Genomic DNA, 15163 nt, shown 5'->3' with positions numbered 1-15163 from the left:
AGAGGGTTTCGTATACCCTTCCTGCTTGTGTTGTCTACTTCACACCTTCTTGAACATAGCTTGAGTAAGCTCCCTGTTCCGATTCAGGACCATTCATGTTTGCAAAGCAAATCAAGAGAAACACAAGTCCTGATATTCTAAGCAATAAATGAAGCTGTAAGAAGTTGTGGGGAGTGAAATTTTGTTCATACTTTTTTTTTTTTTTTTTTTTTTTTTTTTTTTTTTTTGCATAGTAACAGGTGGGAAGAGAAAGAATTTTCCAAAGAACTTCAGTTAATACAGTAAACTATGCTGTTCCTTTTAACTCCAGCTTATTACTTCGTGCAAATTGTTTTTATTACAGTTTTCTGATCAATATCAAAGTTTGAATTTTCGGTCATGTGAAAAACAGTGTATAACTCTGGAGCTGTAGCAGGATCAGCAAAGTGAAAGTAGATTTGATACTTGCCTTCTATAGTAGCCTTAGCTGGAGTAAAATGGTGTTGGCACAAGTCAGGCTTAAGAAAGTGTAATTCAAAAATTAATCAAAACTGCAAACTTATTTTCGTGTAGATTTTAAATGCTGTAGAAGATAAACTTTCCAATTAATATGGAATTTATTAAGAAATATTGAAATAAATTAATAGGATGTGACAGAAATTTTCCATTGTGATGACTGTTCTCTAATCAGGAGTCTATTAATGGATGGAGAAATCTGTTTCAGGTAATACATCTGGTTCTTAATGGGGATAATATCATTACTGGTAGTGAAACAAGTGACAAAGAGGTGTTTGAGAACGAAAAGATTTCAATTAACAGTTTAGTGGAAATTGTTGATATTGCAATTACAGGACGTGAACAATGGAACTTAACAAATGAACAAGAAATTATGGCTATCTGTAAAATTTAAGCGAAAATATTAGCACCGAAAATGAAACAGCTTGAAGACATATGTATGAGAAAGAATTGAAAAAATTTTTTAATAAAACAGACAAATAAATATCGAGATTTTTTAATAAATGTTCAATCTCTAAAAACCATAAATACTTTATTATCTCATAAGGAACTGTTTCATATTTTAAATTTTATAATTTCTGCATGTCATCTTATTAGATTTAAACTTGATTATCTAAATTTGAAATTTCTGGAATAGCTGAAATTTCGATGATTGCAGATCTTGGATTTTAAATTTATAAAAAGTGCTATAAGGATTCATGTCAGTCTAAAGCAGGTATTCTGTATAGAATTTATATTTACCTAGATTTTATATAAAAGGAGAAAATATTTAAGAGTGCTGTTTTGTTTATTAAACTAAATTTTCTTTGTGATATTCATACATTTTATATGTATGATTTTTACCAGCTAAATATTTAGTAAACTGACACTCATCATGTAATTTAGTAATTCTAATATTCCATGTAATCCGATATATTTTTTAATCTAAATTATTCTTGAAGTTTGTATGTTAGAAATTCTTTTTCTGAAACTAGTTTAAAATGCATAGTAGTGAAGATAATATAAAAATTATCTTTTATTTTTTGAAAATCGTTCCAAGGATTTGTGATAGTTTCTGATTCAAATTTCAAATGGGTTATGTAATATATTATTTATCTAGCATTACATCTGACTGTTTTCAATGAAATGTTGTTCTATTACTTGACATTTTGTCCAAAAAATGTATTGTGAAGACTGTGTCATATATCACTAACTGTCACAGAAATGAAATGCCATGTAAATAGTGAGTCATACTAACATTTGTTATAATTTGTATTGACTTTTAATGTCAAGATTATTCACGCAAGTTGGAGTTCGTAGGTACTGATTGTTGCAATTAATGACAAATGAAAACTTTGAATGTGTTATGAAGCTGAAAAAGAAACTTGAACTGCTTTAAGGAAATGTCATTATTAAATTTTGGATAAAAAAAATTATAATTGATGTTGTTGTATTTGGATATATAAAATTCAAATGATTATGAAACTTTGATTTATACAGTTATGCAATATTTAATATTGCATTGCAGATGTATTTAAAATCTTTTGTAAATATTTGTAGTATTTTATACTTTAGCATATATTTTCTGCTTATGCATACCTAATATTTTATATTCGTGTCATTTTATGTGTTTTTAATTTTTTAGCTCAATACGTTTTGTGTATACAGCACTCAAGAAAGAATTAACATAATTTGCAATAAAACTGCGTGTAATGGGGGGGGGAATAAAGCTTATTTTCAAATGCCGATTTCGGAAAAAAACCCTGTAAATTTAATTTGAATTCAAGGTTAAATTTTGTTGTCTTGTGCTATAATACCATTATCAGTTCAACAACGATCTGAAAACTCAATTCAAAAGTTATTTTGGGGAGGTTTCTTAAAGTAATTTTTAAATTTTTTTAGAAATACACTTGTAAAGTGCCTTGACATTTTTTTTCAGAAGAAACCAGTATTTTATGTAACTAACATCACTCCGCGTTCATGATCATTCATGTAAATAATTTTATTGTTGGAATTACTTTTCATTTCATCCATTCATGAGCATCAACCATAGATCACTTCAGTTTATCAAGGCATACTTTTTGTATTTTAATTCATGTCTTGCTGAAACTATACGAAGTGGTATCAAAAGGCTTTGATACTTGTTCTGTTCATAAAAAGTTCTTTATTTATCCGTGTTTCCAAATTATTACCTTTAATATAATCATCTTGTACAATGTTCCTGTCACTTCCTGAATTTGTCATGGAAATCTTCTTTTAGAAACAAGTCAAAAGCCTTCTGCGATCCCCTTTCAGAATTTTTGCAGTTATGCCAAAATGCAAGTTATGCAACCTTTGAATTAGGTCTTTTTCTTTTGGAAAAGTGCAAACCCCAAAAGAACCAAATCTAGTGAGTGAGGTACATGTGAAAGTGAGATCATGTTGTGTTCCAGTAAAAAATTCATGTGTGAAGACAGCCTGCAGACAGAGGGCGTTGTCATACTTGAACCTTTCTCCTGTTTAACCGCTTAATGACCGAATTTATGTTACAAATTATGCCGAAAATTCCTGATTTTTTTTAAAACATTTTTATTATCTACAGATATAGCTCACTAGATGTAGCTTTGTAAGGCGGGAAAAAAAGAAAGAAACATTTTTTTTTCGATTAAGAAACAAGATATTTATTATGGTTCATGACATTATCCGTGTTAACTCGGGCTTCAATGAAGTAGTCAAAAAAAAAAAAAAAAAAAAAAATCTAGCCAAAAGTAATACAAAACTGTAGTCAAGGTTACAATAGGTAATAAGAGCTAAAGTAAAAGTCATGTAAATAACATTTTACGATCCATAAATGTCATTGACAGTATGCTACAGTCTGAAACATCGTGTATCACATAGCGGCACATCACAGTCTGCAACAGCGTGATAATCTTGTAATCTGTATCGACTAACAAAACAAATTTGCACGAGATAAAATTTAGTGTAACACCAGGGTGCCTGGGTCTAAGATCCTACCCATAGTCAAAAAATCCCTCCTCCTTGGAACGGTGTTTGCTACACCAGGGTGCCTGAGCACTAGGCTCTACACCTCGTAGAATAAATTAGAAATTCCGAAAGATACTATGTTATTAGCGTATAAAAGCAAGTTTAACTTTTTTAACACTAGAAGTTAATTCATGAACTTGCTAAGCAATTGTGTGACATGATCTAACTGGGATTTTAGTAAGCTAATCGAAAAAACGGAATTTACAGTTCGTATATAATGCGGCCACGTCGCCGACTGCAGCTCAGCACTCTACAGTTCACCAGCTCCACAGAGTCACTGAGATGATATCACAAGGACTCCAAGACCGACAAACTACGGGTGCCATCTTCTTCGATGTAGCTAAAGCCTTTGATAGGGTTTGGCTTGAGGGCCTCATGTACAAAATCATCACTCTGGGTTTCCCAGAGTACATCACAGCCATCACCTATTCCTATCTTAAGGATAGACACTTTATCATTCGTGTAAACAATTCACACTCTACCCCACTTTCTATCAAGGCTGGCATCCCGCAAGGGAGCCTCTTTGGGCCCATTTACTATAATGTCTACACGAACGATATCCCACAATCACCACACACCACCCTGGCAATGTACGCCGATGACACGGCAATTCTCTCAAAAAATGCATCTCCTGGCCCGTTATACAAGCACTCCAATCACATATCCACACACTCGAGTCCTGGCTTACTGCCTGGAAGTTCAAGATCAATGTGGACAAGTCAAAGGCTATCTGGTTCACGAAAAGAGTCAACATCGACTCAGAAGACTGCATCACCATGTATGACACCCCTATTCAGTGGACTAAGCATGCCCGATACCTTGGAATTACTTTGGATAGGCGACTCACCTAGACCCCACACATTACACAGATTATTGCCAATTTCCATGCCCGTAAACGAACACTCACCCCCTTAATTGGCCGGAACTCAGTTCTCTCTATTGATAACAAATTGCTCATTTACAAGACTCTTTTGCATCCCATACTCTCATATGCCTGTCCTGTTTGGGGATACGCTAGTATCACAAAACTGCAAGAACTCTACAGTTTAAGAAACTTCAAACACTGCAAAATATTTTACTTAGAAACGCGGCGAACTGTCGATGGTTTTCACCAAGAGCTTGAGATGCCAACGTTATTTGTTCATTTTGCTAACATTGCTGAAAAATTCTACAAAAATATTCCAAATGTTAACAACAGCACTATTCCAGTGCTTAATTACGACTATAATACTGAAAGAAACAGAAAACGACCGCTTGCGGTCCTTAGGTGCCTCGATCAGTAACTATCTTTTTAACTTATGCATTCACCTAATTGTCACAAATTAAATATATCCATACACCATCTCATACTGATAGGTTTCTGGTGTTGCTGTCTTTGCTGTAAATGATTCACCTGTATATATTGTATATATTTTATTTTATTTTATTTTACTTTTCACTATGTTTTATATTCAATGCTACTTTATGTTACGTACTATTATTATGTTAACTACACACACGAGGACTTTCATATTCAGTGAGCTTTAGACACTTTTTTGATTTTCTCTCTCCGTGCCATTTGCTTATCATGCGCACTTACCTTCGTCATGGCCTGCACTGCAGAGGTGTTTCCGTTGGACTCTTTTACGTACTCTCCCAGTTTTATCACTGCTCTGAACTTTCATTTGCATCGACATGTACCATAAACTGTTCGAAACTACAAAAGTTCGAAAGTCGGAAGCATTACGCCGGGATAGCGACTTCACACGGGTACCCATTTTTGCGAAACTCGTCGAGTTTGCCTGGGCCGACTGCAGCTCAGGGTCATGGAGGAACCAATCACAAAAGCCGCTTGCACACCACCCACAGCTAAGAAAACATGTGCATGGCAGAGTGTCAGTTGCCACGCGATTTTACAGGCATTCCCGAGATATCTCGGGCGCTGTCGTTAAGCATCGAGTTTTTCGTGTGCTACAGATTCAGTCACTTTCACCTCATTTTTCACCCTTTCAGATGCCTTACAACATGGCAGTAAATCTCACTACTGAAAGATGATGGATGAATGGGATGAATTCTCAATGCAGAGTACCATGAATGCGGGAAAATAGGACAAGCGTGGAGATGGCTAAACTGTAAACCTGTCTAACATAATTCAGTTACAGTGATGAAGGTTTTACAAATCATGTCAAATATATTTGTGGCAGATTTTTCTCACTTTCACACAGAGTTTCACGTTTGCTGTTTGCAAACTGATAAAAATGATTCCTTTTTCAAGTGACTGAGCATTCAACCATCTGTTAGAAAACTATTTTTGATACAATTGTATATATTCATATAGTGCACAACCTTAATACTGACTTTTTAAATTTATATACAGGTTGCAGTTTTTTATCAGGATGGATCTGCATTGCCTCCCGAGCGTTTAATAAAGAAAAAAATTGAAGTTACTCCTACTGTGGAATTTCGTAATGGTGGATCTCGACGCTTGAACACTCGATCCGAAAAGATGTCTTCTTTAAATCCTGGTATATGGGAAATAGATATTGATCTGCAGGCAGAGTTTCCTTCTAAAGAAACTTTAAGAGACATAAAAATGCTGACTTTAGAGGTAAATGAATACTTTAATTATATAGAAACATTTTTTATTTTTTTTTTCATTGAAAAAAACTTGGAATATATATAAATATATACATATAGTGTTACGAATTTTCCACTTAGATAGGTAATTCTAGTCTAATTTTAAGTAATCATGTTGTATTTCTTTTGTATCATGGAAAATTTAAAGAGAAGCTATGCCGAAAAAGTAAGAATACAGGGGCAAGTGCATTTAACATTTAGTAAACAGGTATCTCGGTAATTTGGCGAGATATCGCCAAGCTGACAACATTTGTCGTCAATTTTGGCGAGAAATGACCAAAAGTCGCAAAATTTGGCTACCATTTCCGTTTGGTCCCTGTATTACCGTAATATGTACAGAAATTGAGTAAATGTAATTGACCACTATGTTATCTGTAACCGTAATTTCCACCCTTGTATTGCTTTCCATTAATTTCGAGAAGCAGAAAGTAGAAAGTACTAGAAATATCTCGGCTCCCGGTTGTAAACTATTTAAGAAGAGAGAGCATCTGCTCACCAGCTGCTTAGTTATTGTTGTTGCCAGCTGTTAGTTCCCCGTGAGTTGAAATATCCGAGTTAGCTTTCCCTTTGGATGCGCTTTGCCATTGTGTTTAACGTTCTTAGTAGTTTGATACCTAACTACTGATTGTACTCTGTGATACTGTGAACTTTTGTACAAGTATTCTGCGGAAAATTCTAGAACTCTGAAGTATTTGTTTTGTTAAAATAAATTCTTACTAACCTCTCATCATAACTGTGTGCGTTCAATCTATTACGAACCCGTATCCACGCAACAATATAGTCCATTACCTGTATGCCTCTCTACATTAAAAAAAATTTAGAGGGTTTTTTAGACAATAGATGGTTAAAACTTAATGTAGCGGTAAATAATGTAGCATAAAATATTTAACTACTTTTCTATTAGCAAGATACCACGTGGCACCGACCATAAATGTTGACACGAATTCCTGCTAGAGATAGAAATGCAATCCAAATAATATATACAGCTTCATGAAAAGAATGGCTGTTATATTAAATCCAAAATAAATGCAAAGGAGAAAGATAAATACAGAAATTCACAAATAAGAAGATGAGTTGTACAAAACTCCAGTCAAAAAAACAGCTGCAATGTTTTATTTTTAATTGTAGTTGACAGAATTCTACTTGTGCGAGCTTTTGACTAGTATAGTATACTAAAGGCAAGTTATGTTCTGATGGATGCTTTTTTCCCCCTCCAGTTCTGAAGCTAAAAAGAAGAAGGTTTATATTAAACCTTTAAATCTACTACTACTACAAATTTATGAATATTATGCTGATTCTTGGTGCTTTATCTGTTCCAATAATGCATATATTTTTTTATGAGAAAAGTTTTTTTAAGAAATAACGCCCATACACGCACAGAAATAAATAAATAAATAATAAAAAGTAAAAAAAAAGCACAAAAAAAAAGTAAAGAAAGAAAGATGAAGATACATTTAGACTAACATGGGAATATTCTATATCTTCTGTATATTTTAAAAATGAAAAAATATAGAATGTCATTTTTCTAAAAATATTGAAGGTTTTAAATTATCTACATCATGAATTAAATGCATTTTAATTCAATCAGCACGATTAAAATTTTAAAAAATAATAATAATCTCAAGAATGGTATCCATTGCTGTTCATCCATAACAGACAGATTCAATTGGAAAAACAACTCTCTTACATTTTACCGAATGGCAACAAACTCGAATGAAAAGTGAAATGACTCATTGACAGTAGATGACATTTAAAGTGAATCAATGCAAAATCATGCTTTGAGACTAATAGCCCTTTCGAGCTTTAAAAAAAGAAGAAACAAAAGGAAGTCTTAGTGAAACGAATCTTAGTTTAGAGTCTTAGTGAAAACTGTAGATTTGAAGTCATATGTTCCCCTTATAAGAATTAATTATTAGTATCTTAAATTTAGCCCTCTGGAGCCCAGCTCCAATACTTCTCATTTGTTTATTGAAGTTATAGTTCCAGTTGAAATCCTAAACAAGAGGAGATTTGGTATTTTAATACAATTACTACTTGTCATTAACTCTATTATTCATTTATTGTATATCACTTTACATTTCATGTCATTTTAATTGTGTGCTTTTGCTCAGGGTTCTGGCACTTCGGTTTTAAAAGTTAAGCTCTTTTTAAATCTGATACTATGTAATCTTTTTTTAACTCCAATGATTTGTAATATTTTATATTTTAGGTTATATTATGATATAGATATTAATTTATATACTTATTAATTTATATACTATAGTATTTTAAATTATAGTATTATAAATTAAATCTGTGTTATTACAAATTATTTGTATTTGAATTTCATTCTGATGGCTAGAATGAAGAAATACATAATAATATATTATAATAAATAAATGGATACTTATTTATATATAATTATTTAAAAATTTAGACCTATTATCGAGATGAAGTCACGTCCGAATCCGCTAGGGCCCAGCTGAGAATTTATGCTGCTTATTCTTCCACAAACAGGTTCTTGCAGGTGACAACAAGTACTCGAACTCCCAAGGTAATCATATTTAATTGTAGATTTTAATTTATTTTTAATTTTTACGTTTTAATGAATATATATTTTTGACGTGTATATATACTTGAGCTAATAAAGCATATTTATTTCAGGTCGGTGAATATATCATCTTTCATGTACGAGCTAATTACTATGTCGAATCATTTTCGTATGTGGTAAGTTTCCCTCACTAAAAGTATTTGGATTAAAAGTTTAAAGCTACTGATATTGTTTTTATTTTACTTATTTGTTCATTTATTTTATTTACAAAAATGAGTTTCTAACTCCATTTGTTGTGACGTGTAATATCAGAATAAGTCATTGAATTGTATCATGGTCTGAATGTATAGGGTATTTCTCCCGCCTTTTTGGCATGTCTTCGTGGTGTAATGGCCAGCACGCGGGGCCGGTATTCCAGATGTCCGTAGTTCGATACTCGGCGAAGGCCTTTGCTCATTTTTCACCTTGGCTGCTTCCAAAAATATATGTAATGTCTCTACAGTGGCGCCCGAACTAAAAGTGTGTCGGATGATGATTCTCCTCACCCAGGATTTGGCGATTGGGTACCCTAAAAACCCCAGTCATCCTTTAAAAGGGGGAGTATATAAGGTATTTCTCCCGCCTTCTTGGTATGCCTTCGTGTTGTAATGGCCAGCATGCTGGGCTGGTATTCCAGAGGTCCGTGGTTCGATACTCGGAGAAAGCGTTTGCTCATTTTTCATCTTGCCTGCTTCCAAAAATATACCTAATGTCTCTATAAATGTACTAAATTGAATTTCATTTTTCATGAAGCTTGCAAGTGCACGGTCACGGTATGTGCATCAAATAAAATAGAAAATGTTGCCTCTTGACAGCACACCAGTGTATCCAGATACACGATGCTTGGAGAACAAAGTCCTAATTTCATTCCATTTAACATCCGGACTAGGGCAAGTGATCGAAGGTAATCTAGTTTTCCTAAGTTCAGACACAGTGTCTAAAACGGCATCTGTGTGAATTTCATAATTGCTCGGAACCTCGTTACAGTTCATATTATTCTGCTTCCGAGGCTTCAAACTATTTTTAGTAGAAATTACATTGGGAGAGGTAACAGTTTTAACAGGAATTTCAACTGGCACAGGCGGAACATTCTGAACCAGCGATTTCTTAGCGACTTTGGAAGGTGTAATCCATGCGGCGTCATCAGATTTTGATGTAGCAATACTGGCAGTATCGCTATCAGCATCTCAAGGCGTAGATGTCCTATTTTTCCAAGATTTGGTGAAAAATCCTCATCAGACGAGAATGCAGAACGATCGAGTCGTTCGGGATCTCTGAAGGGACGAATATCAATGTCCATCACTTTCAAATAATCAATAAAGTTCTGTTCTTCACGGTGGAGACGAATGTCAAGCAGATGGCCTGACAGAACCTTACGCTGAAACCTAGCAATATCATTCAGTCTATCAGGAAGATGTTCTGTGTTAGTATGTGCTAAGTGCCGAACAATCGACCTCGCATGAGGCAGATTTATCTTCTTGTATAACACGACGAGGGCGTAAGAAAATTATCGTGGTTAAACTAGTCTGAGTGTCAAGAAAGCACGACCTTCCCTCATGAAGCCAAACCTCGAACTCCTAAAGTCACATTCATATGATTCGGTTTGGCTCACATTTATATGATTCGTGCATAATTTTCCGCATCTTTTTCCAGTCATCATAAATGATATCATTAATTATGCTATCTTGTGGAATGGAGTTAAAATCTTGTGGAATGGAGTTAAAATGTATTGTGTTACAGTTTTTACATTCTCTGGTCTTGTATATATTATTCTTGCAATCAGTGCCAAAGGGATTACTTGAGCTCCATTTTTGCATTTTCATAATATGCGTTTTTTCGCTGGGCAGGGAGTATTGTAATGTTCTATGCAGAGGAATATCTGAACTGCAGAAAGAAATATCTCCAACTTGCTTTTGAACCTCTCATTTGCTTTAAGGATCTATATATAAGTAGCCCCACTTTGAGTTCAAGCAAGATCCTAGTCTCATTACTTACTTATCGGAGTTCGCACAATATAAACTTTGGTCAAATGTGCAAAGTTTGATTTTATCTTTTGGATAAAAGTGAAGTCAGTTGCTTATATTGAAAAGCTGTTTAATCATTAAAGAAAGTTTCTGTGCTTTTAGTTGTTTAAAATTATTAATATTATTGATAATTATAATTAATATTAATAAATTTAATATTATATAAAATAACAATTGTATCATGTTCATACCCTCAAACAGTACAAAAACAGTACAAAAGTTCAGTACAAAAAGTCCGATATCAAACTTCTTCATAGTTAGAATTAAGGCAGTATTTTCCATAATCTCAATCCGAGATCTTCTATCAAATTCTATAAAATTTAAGTATAGCGTCTGTAGAGTTATGTATTGATATTGTTACAGAGATACGTATAGATATTCTATACATATTTGTACAGAGATGCTAAAAAATTTGTACACAATTCCTAAAGGTTCTGTTATATAGAATATTATATAATGCGTAAAGCATTAATAGAGCTCTGGTGAAAATAACTGTTTCAGGTTATAGAAAAATAGACTATAAATCTAAACAAGCTTTCCCACGTGAATATTCTACAAAAGCTAATATAGAAGCATTTGACTATTTAAAAGCATTATAAAATTAACAGAATTTTTTTTGGGGGGGGGGTAAAAAGAAAGAATTAAATTTTCATTTTTGAATAAAATTGTTTAAGCTTGTATAAACTTTGAAATGATTAATGGCATAGAGGGAAAGGATACAAATCTTCAAAACAGATGTAATTTTTTTTTCTAATAAAACTTTTAATATCATTTTGATTAGAAAAAATATTTCATAAAAAATAAATACATTTTAAATAATAGCTGTGTTTAATTTAAGAAATATTTTCTCTTATCTTACTTATAGAGGAAATTTTCACATGGGTACTCTGTCAAGTAAAAATAGAAACCGTTTTGCAGTTAAGATTTCTCCGCCAAAATTTAGAATTACGAGTACTTATCAAGCAATGCAATTAAGTGCAAAGATGTTTTTAATGGCTGTTAGAAATCAATGTATAACGAGAATGCTTTTATTATGCAATAATAATAATAATAATAATAATAATAAATAATTTTTCAGCTCGTGTCTAAAGGAATAATTTTGCTTGCTGGTCAAGAAACTATGACATCCAGCATCAAAACATTTGCAATTTCTCTGTCACCTGAAATGGCTCCGACATCAACTGTTGTCATTTACAATGTTGCCAGAGAAGGAGAAGTTGTAGTGGATAGTTTGACCTTTCCTGTCGATGGAATCTCCAGAAATAATGTAATTTCTTTCTCTCCATTTGTTATATTTAGACACGTTTAGCACTATTCTTATGTCTTAGATTTTAGTTTACTGAAAACTACATCATAGTTGTAATGTATGTTGCATTTTATAAAATTTTAATTAGATTTATGACCTTAAATTTTCAAGAAATAAATCAAAAGAAAACTATTTTTGCGAGGAAGGAGGTCTTGATTTGTATTTTTAGGAATTTTCATTCAATTTCTTACATTAAGTACTGCTTTTTATTTCTATGGTAAATGGATAGAAAGTTTAGAAATCAAATGGAGTTAATATTTTATTAAATGCTCATGTAAAGAATTGTTTGAAAATTTCTTAAAAAGGCTTGGCACAGAATTATTTCAAATGCTTTGGTAAATATTTATTTAGTTTTTATTTTTATGTCTTCCGACTGAAGCTGTTGAAAACCATATTTCTATATTGTGTGAAGTATATCTCTATGATGAAAACTAAACATTTTTAATCCTGTAATTTTACACAGGATTTTGAAATATTCCTTTTTCTATTTTTTTTTTTTTTCGGGGAGGGGATTAAGCATTTAAAAACATATTACTATTAGGGTATTTTATAGCTGATAATCTAAATTTTAATGACTACATCCTTTCTTAAGCAACTATATATGTAAATCACAAGAAGTATTTAGTAACAGAGAACATACATATATGTGTGTGCAATTGATTGTTATGAAATATTCTAGAAAGTTTATCCTATTTTAAGGAAAGTTTTCTGCCACCACAAATATGGTCTGCGCAAGCAGTTCGCGTTGGCGTGTTTAATCATATTTTGTCAAACGATTTTTGTCATTTGAAAGAAAGAGACTTGCTTTAGAGCACTCTGTTGTGAAATTTGTAAAAAAAAAAAAAAAAAAAAAAAAAAAAAAACTTTATCATTAAGTACAAGGTGTCTGAAATGGAACTGTCACACTGCCAGATTAGAACCGTCATTTACTTCCAATTCTGCTGCAAAAAAATCAGCTGAAGAATGTCACCAAATAAATTTTAGTATCATGTGACACAATTTTAGTATCATGTGAATCAATGTTGTATCATGTGACACTGTGAAGTCTTGGTAACGAAAGTTCGAAAACAAGGACCATGGCATTCAAGAAACAGAGCTTTCTGGTCGGCTTATTGATGTTGATGAAACCGCCTACGAAAACTTGTGGAAGAAGATCAGTATGCACCCATTCGAGAGCTTGCTAAAGCGTTAGATGTTAGTGCCATGTCCATTAGTCGCGCTATGCATCGCATAAACTTGACGTACAAATTCAATCGCTGGGTGCCGCATCAGCCGACTCAAGCAGATAAGGACAGACGTGTTCGGGTCTGCACTAATCTACTGTAATATCAACGCAAGGACAAAATTCTTGGAGCCATTTCTCTGTCACTTGGCAATTTTTATAATGCATTTTGACTTTATTTGGTGACTTCATCTCTTATTAGACGACTTTGCTTCAGTTTTAAAAAAATTGTTCTAATTTATTACATTATTATAAGCAATGTATTTTCTATGTTTTCAACTACAAACAGGTATCTAAATGATACGGCGTCTGCTGTGTTTAACATTTTTATATACATCTGTAATTTTGAACAATTTATGCGTACCTGCTTCTGTGGCTATAGTTATATAATATGCAATACATAATAGGCTTTACTAATATCAGTGGTTTTGCTTATTGAAATAAGTCTGAAGCTGATATAAATACAGTAATTTGAGATTATTAATAAATATAATTTATATATGCATATATTCTATGTTTATTATAATATAGACATATATCTGCATGAGAATAAAATTATTATATATAATTTTCAGTTTACTGTGGTGCTGAACAACAAAAAAGACAAAACAGGAGAAACGGTGGAAGTTGTAGTCGTAGGAAGACCGGCTTCTTATGTTGGATTATCGGCTTTGGATAAAACATTGTTTGATATGAAAGGAGGAAATGAATTTGGACATGCTGAAGTATGATGACCTTTTTTCTTATTTCCGTCTACTATTTTTGAAATATACTTCTTAGTTTTAGTGATTTTATATATCGCTGTGTCAATTTATATCATAAATATATATTTATGTCCCTACAGGTATGGAAGTAACTGATTAAATATTTATACCATAGGATTCCATCCCATTTTCTACTGGAATTCTAACATTTCAAATTTTACCATGCACTGTGGGATAATCATATGTCTTCGTGATCTGAATACATTTTCAGACAAAAATAGCTTGATAAATTTATATAATGCATCACATCCTCTGTAAAGAGAATATTTTCCTTTCCGACCAAGAGAGGATAACCTGCAACTTAAGGAAAATAAATAGTGTAAGACGGTGGTCTCAAACTCAGATGGCATGCGTACCAAATACATGATCTGAAAACAGCTGACTGGGTAGAATTTATTTTAGCAAAATGAGAGTGAATGTGTATACCATATTTATATTTAATGTAATGAAAACACCCTTTTTTAACTTGGTGTTACACGTGTGTGGGGCTATATTGCGTGTAAGTTTATAATATAATTATAACTATAATTTTAAAATTTAATTTTTCTTGATCATGGTTTAATTGAAAATTTATTTCAATAATGTTTGGTTATGTTTTCTGCGCTGTTTTTCTGTATCCTTGTTACTTCTCAAATTCATATTTTTTTCCTTTTCTCTTTCACTAAAATTAGAGATTATTTCTAGCGGATTTTTTTTTCTTTGCATGCCTTATTCCCTTGCAGATATTTGTCAAAACATGATTGACAATAATAATAATAATGCGAAGGGGAAAAAAATCAAATTTATATTTGTTTTCTGTGTAAAATAAACGGAATCCCTAATCTAAAAAAATGCGATTTTATTGCGCACAGCACCACAAAAATACACATTTTCTCATTTTCTAGGAAAAAAGTCCCTTGTGTCACTTTTCTTTCATGTTTTGTTAAAGACTTATTTACAGATATAGATTTTATTTAAAATTATTACAGCAGTTTTATTTACAATTTCTAATTCAGCAAAATTAATTTGCATATGAAAGTAACATTTAAAGGTACTGCTATAATGTAGATCTAACAATAAGTACAAACAAAAAGCAAGTTAAGTGTGTCTCTATCTATACAGCAATATGAGTTGTACACCTTTGCACCTTGATAACCAGGTAGTGACTGCCTCAAGGACATGTAC

General features: G+C 32.5%; 1 protein-coding gene across 2 annotated transcripts in view; it reads left to right on the top strand.

Moving 5' to 3' along the window:
• The window catches only part of Mcr (macroglobulin complement-related), a 239657-nt gene that overhangs the window by 166563 nt on the left and 57931 nt on the right, over positions 1-15163 (top strand). For both annotated transcript variants that reach the window (XM_085819950.1, XM_085819951.1), the window contains exons 12-16: positions 5855-6085; positions 8531-8647; positions 8758-8820; positions 11786-11974; positions 13811-13960. In XM_085819950.1, coding sequence (XP_085676076.1) covers positions 5855-6085; positions 8531-8647; positions 8758-8820; positions 11786-11974; positions 13811-13960 — 750 coding nt within the window. The remainder of the gene's footprint in view (positions 1-5854; positions 6086-8530; positions 8648-8757; positions 8821-11785; positions 11975-13810; positions 13961-15163) is intronic.

This window comes from Stegodyphus dumicola, chromosome 7 (genome assembly GCF_044657685.1).
Source record: "Stegodyphus dumicola isolate Sdum_Otavi_A_Nest chromosome 7, ASM4465768v1".
Lineage (NCBI taxonomy): Eukaryota > Metazoa > Arthropoda > Arachnida > Araneae > Eresidae > Stegodyphus > Stegodyphus dumicola.
Note: the sequence above shows the minus strand (reverse complement) of the source record. Positions and strands in the feature narration are given on the sequence as shown.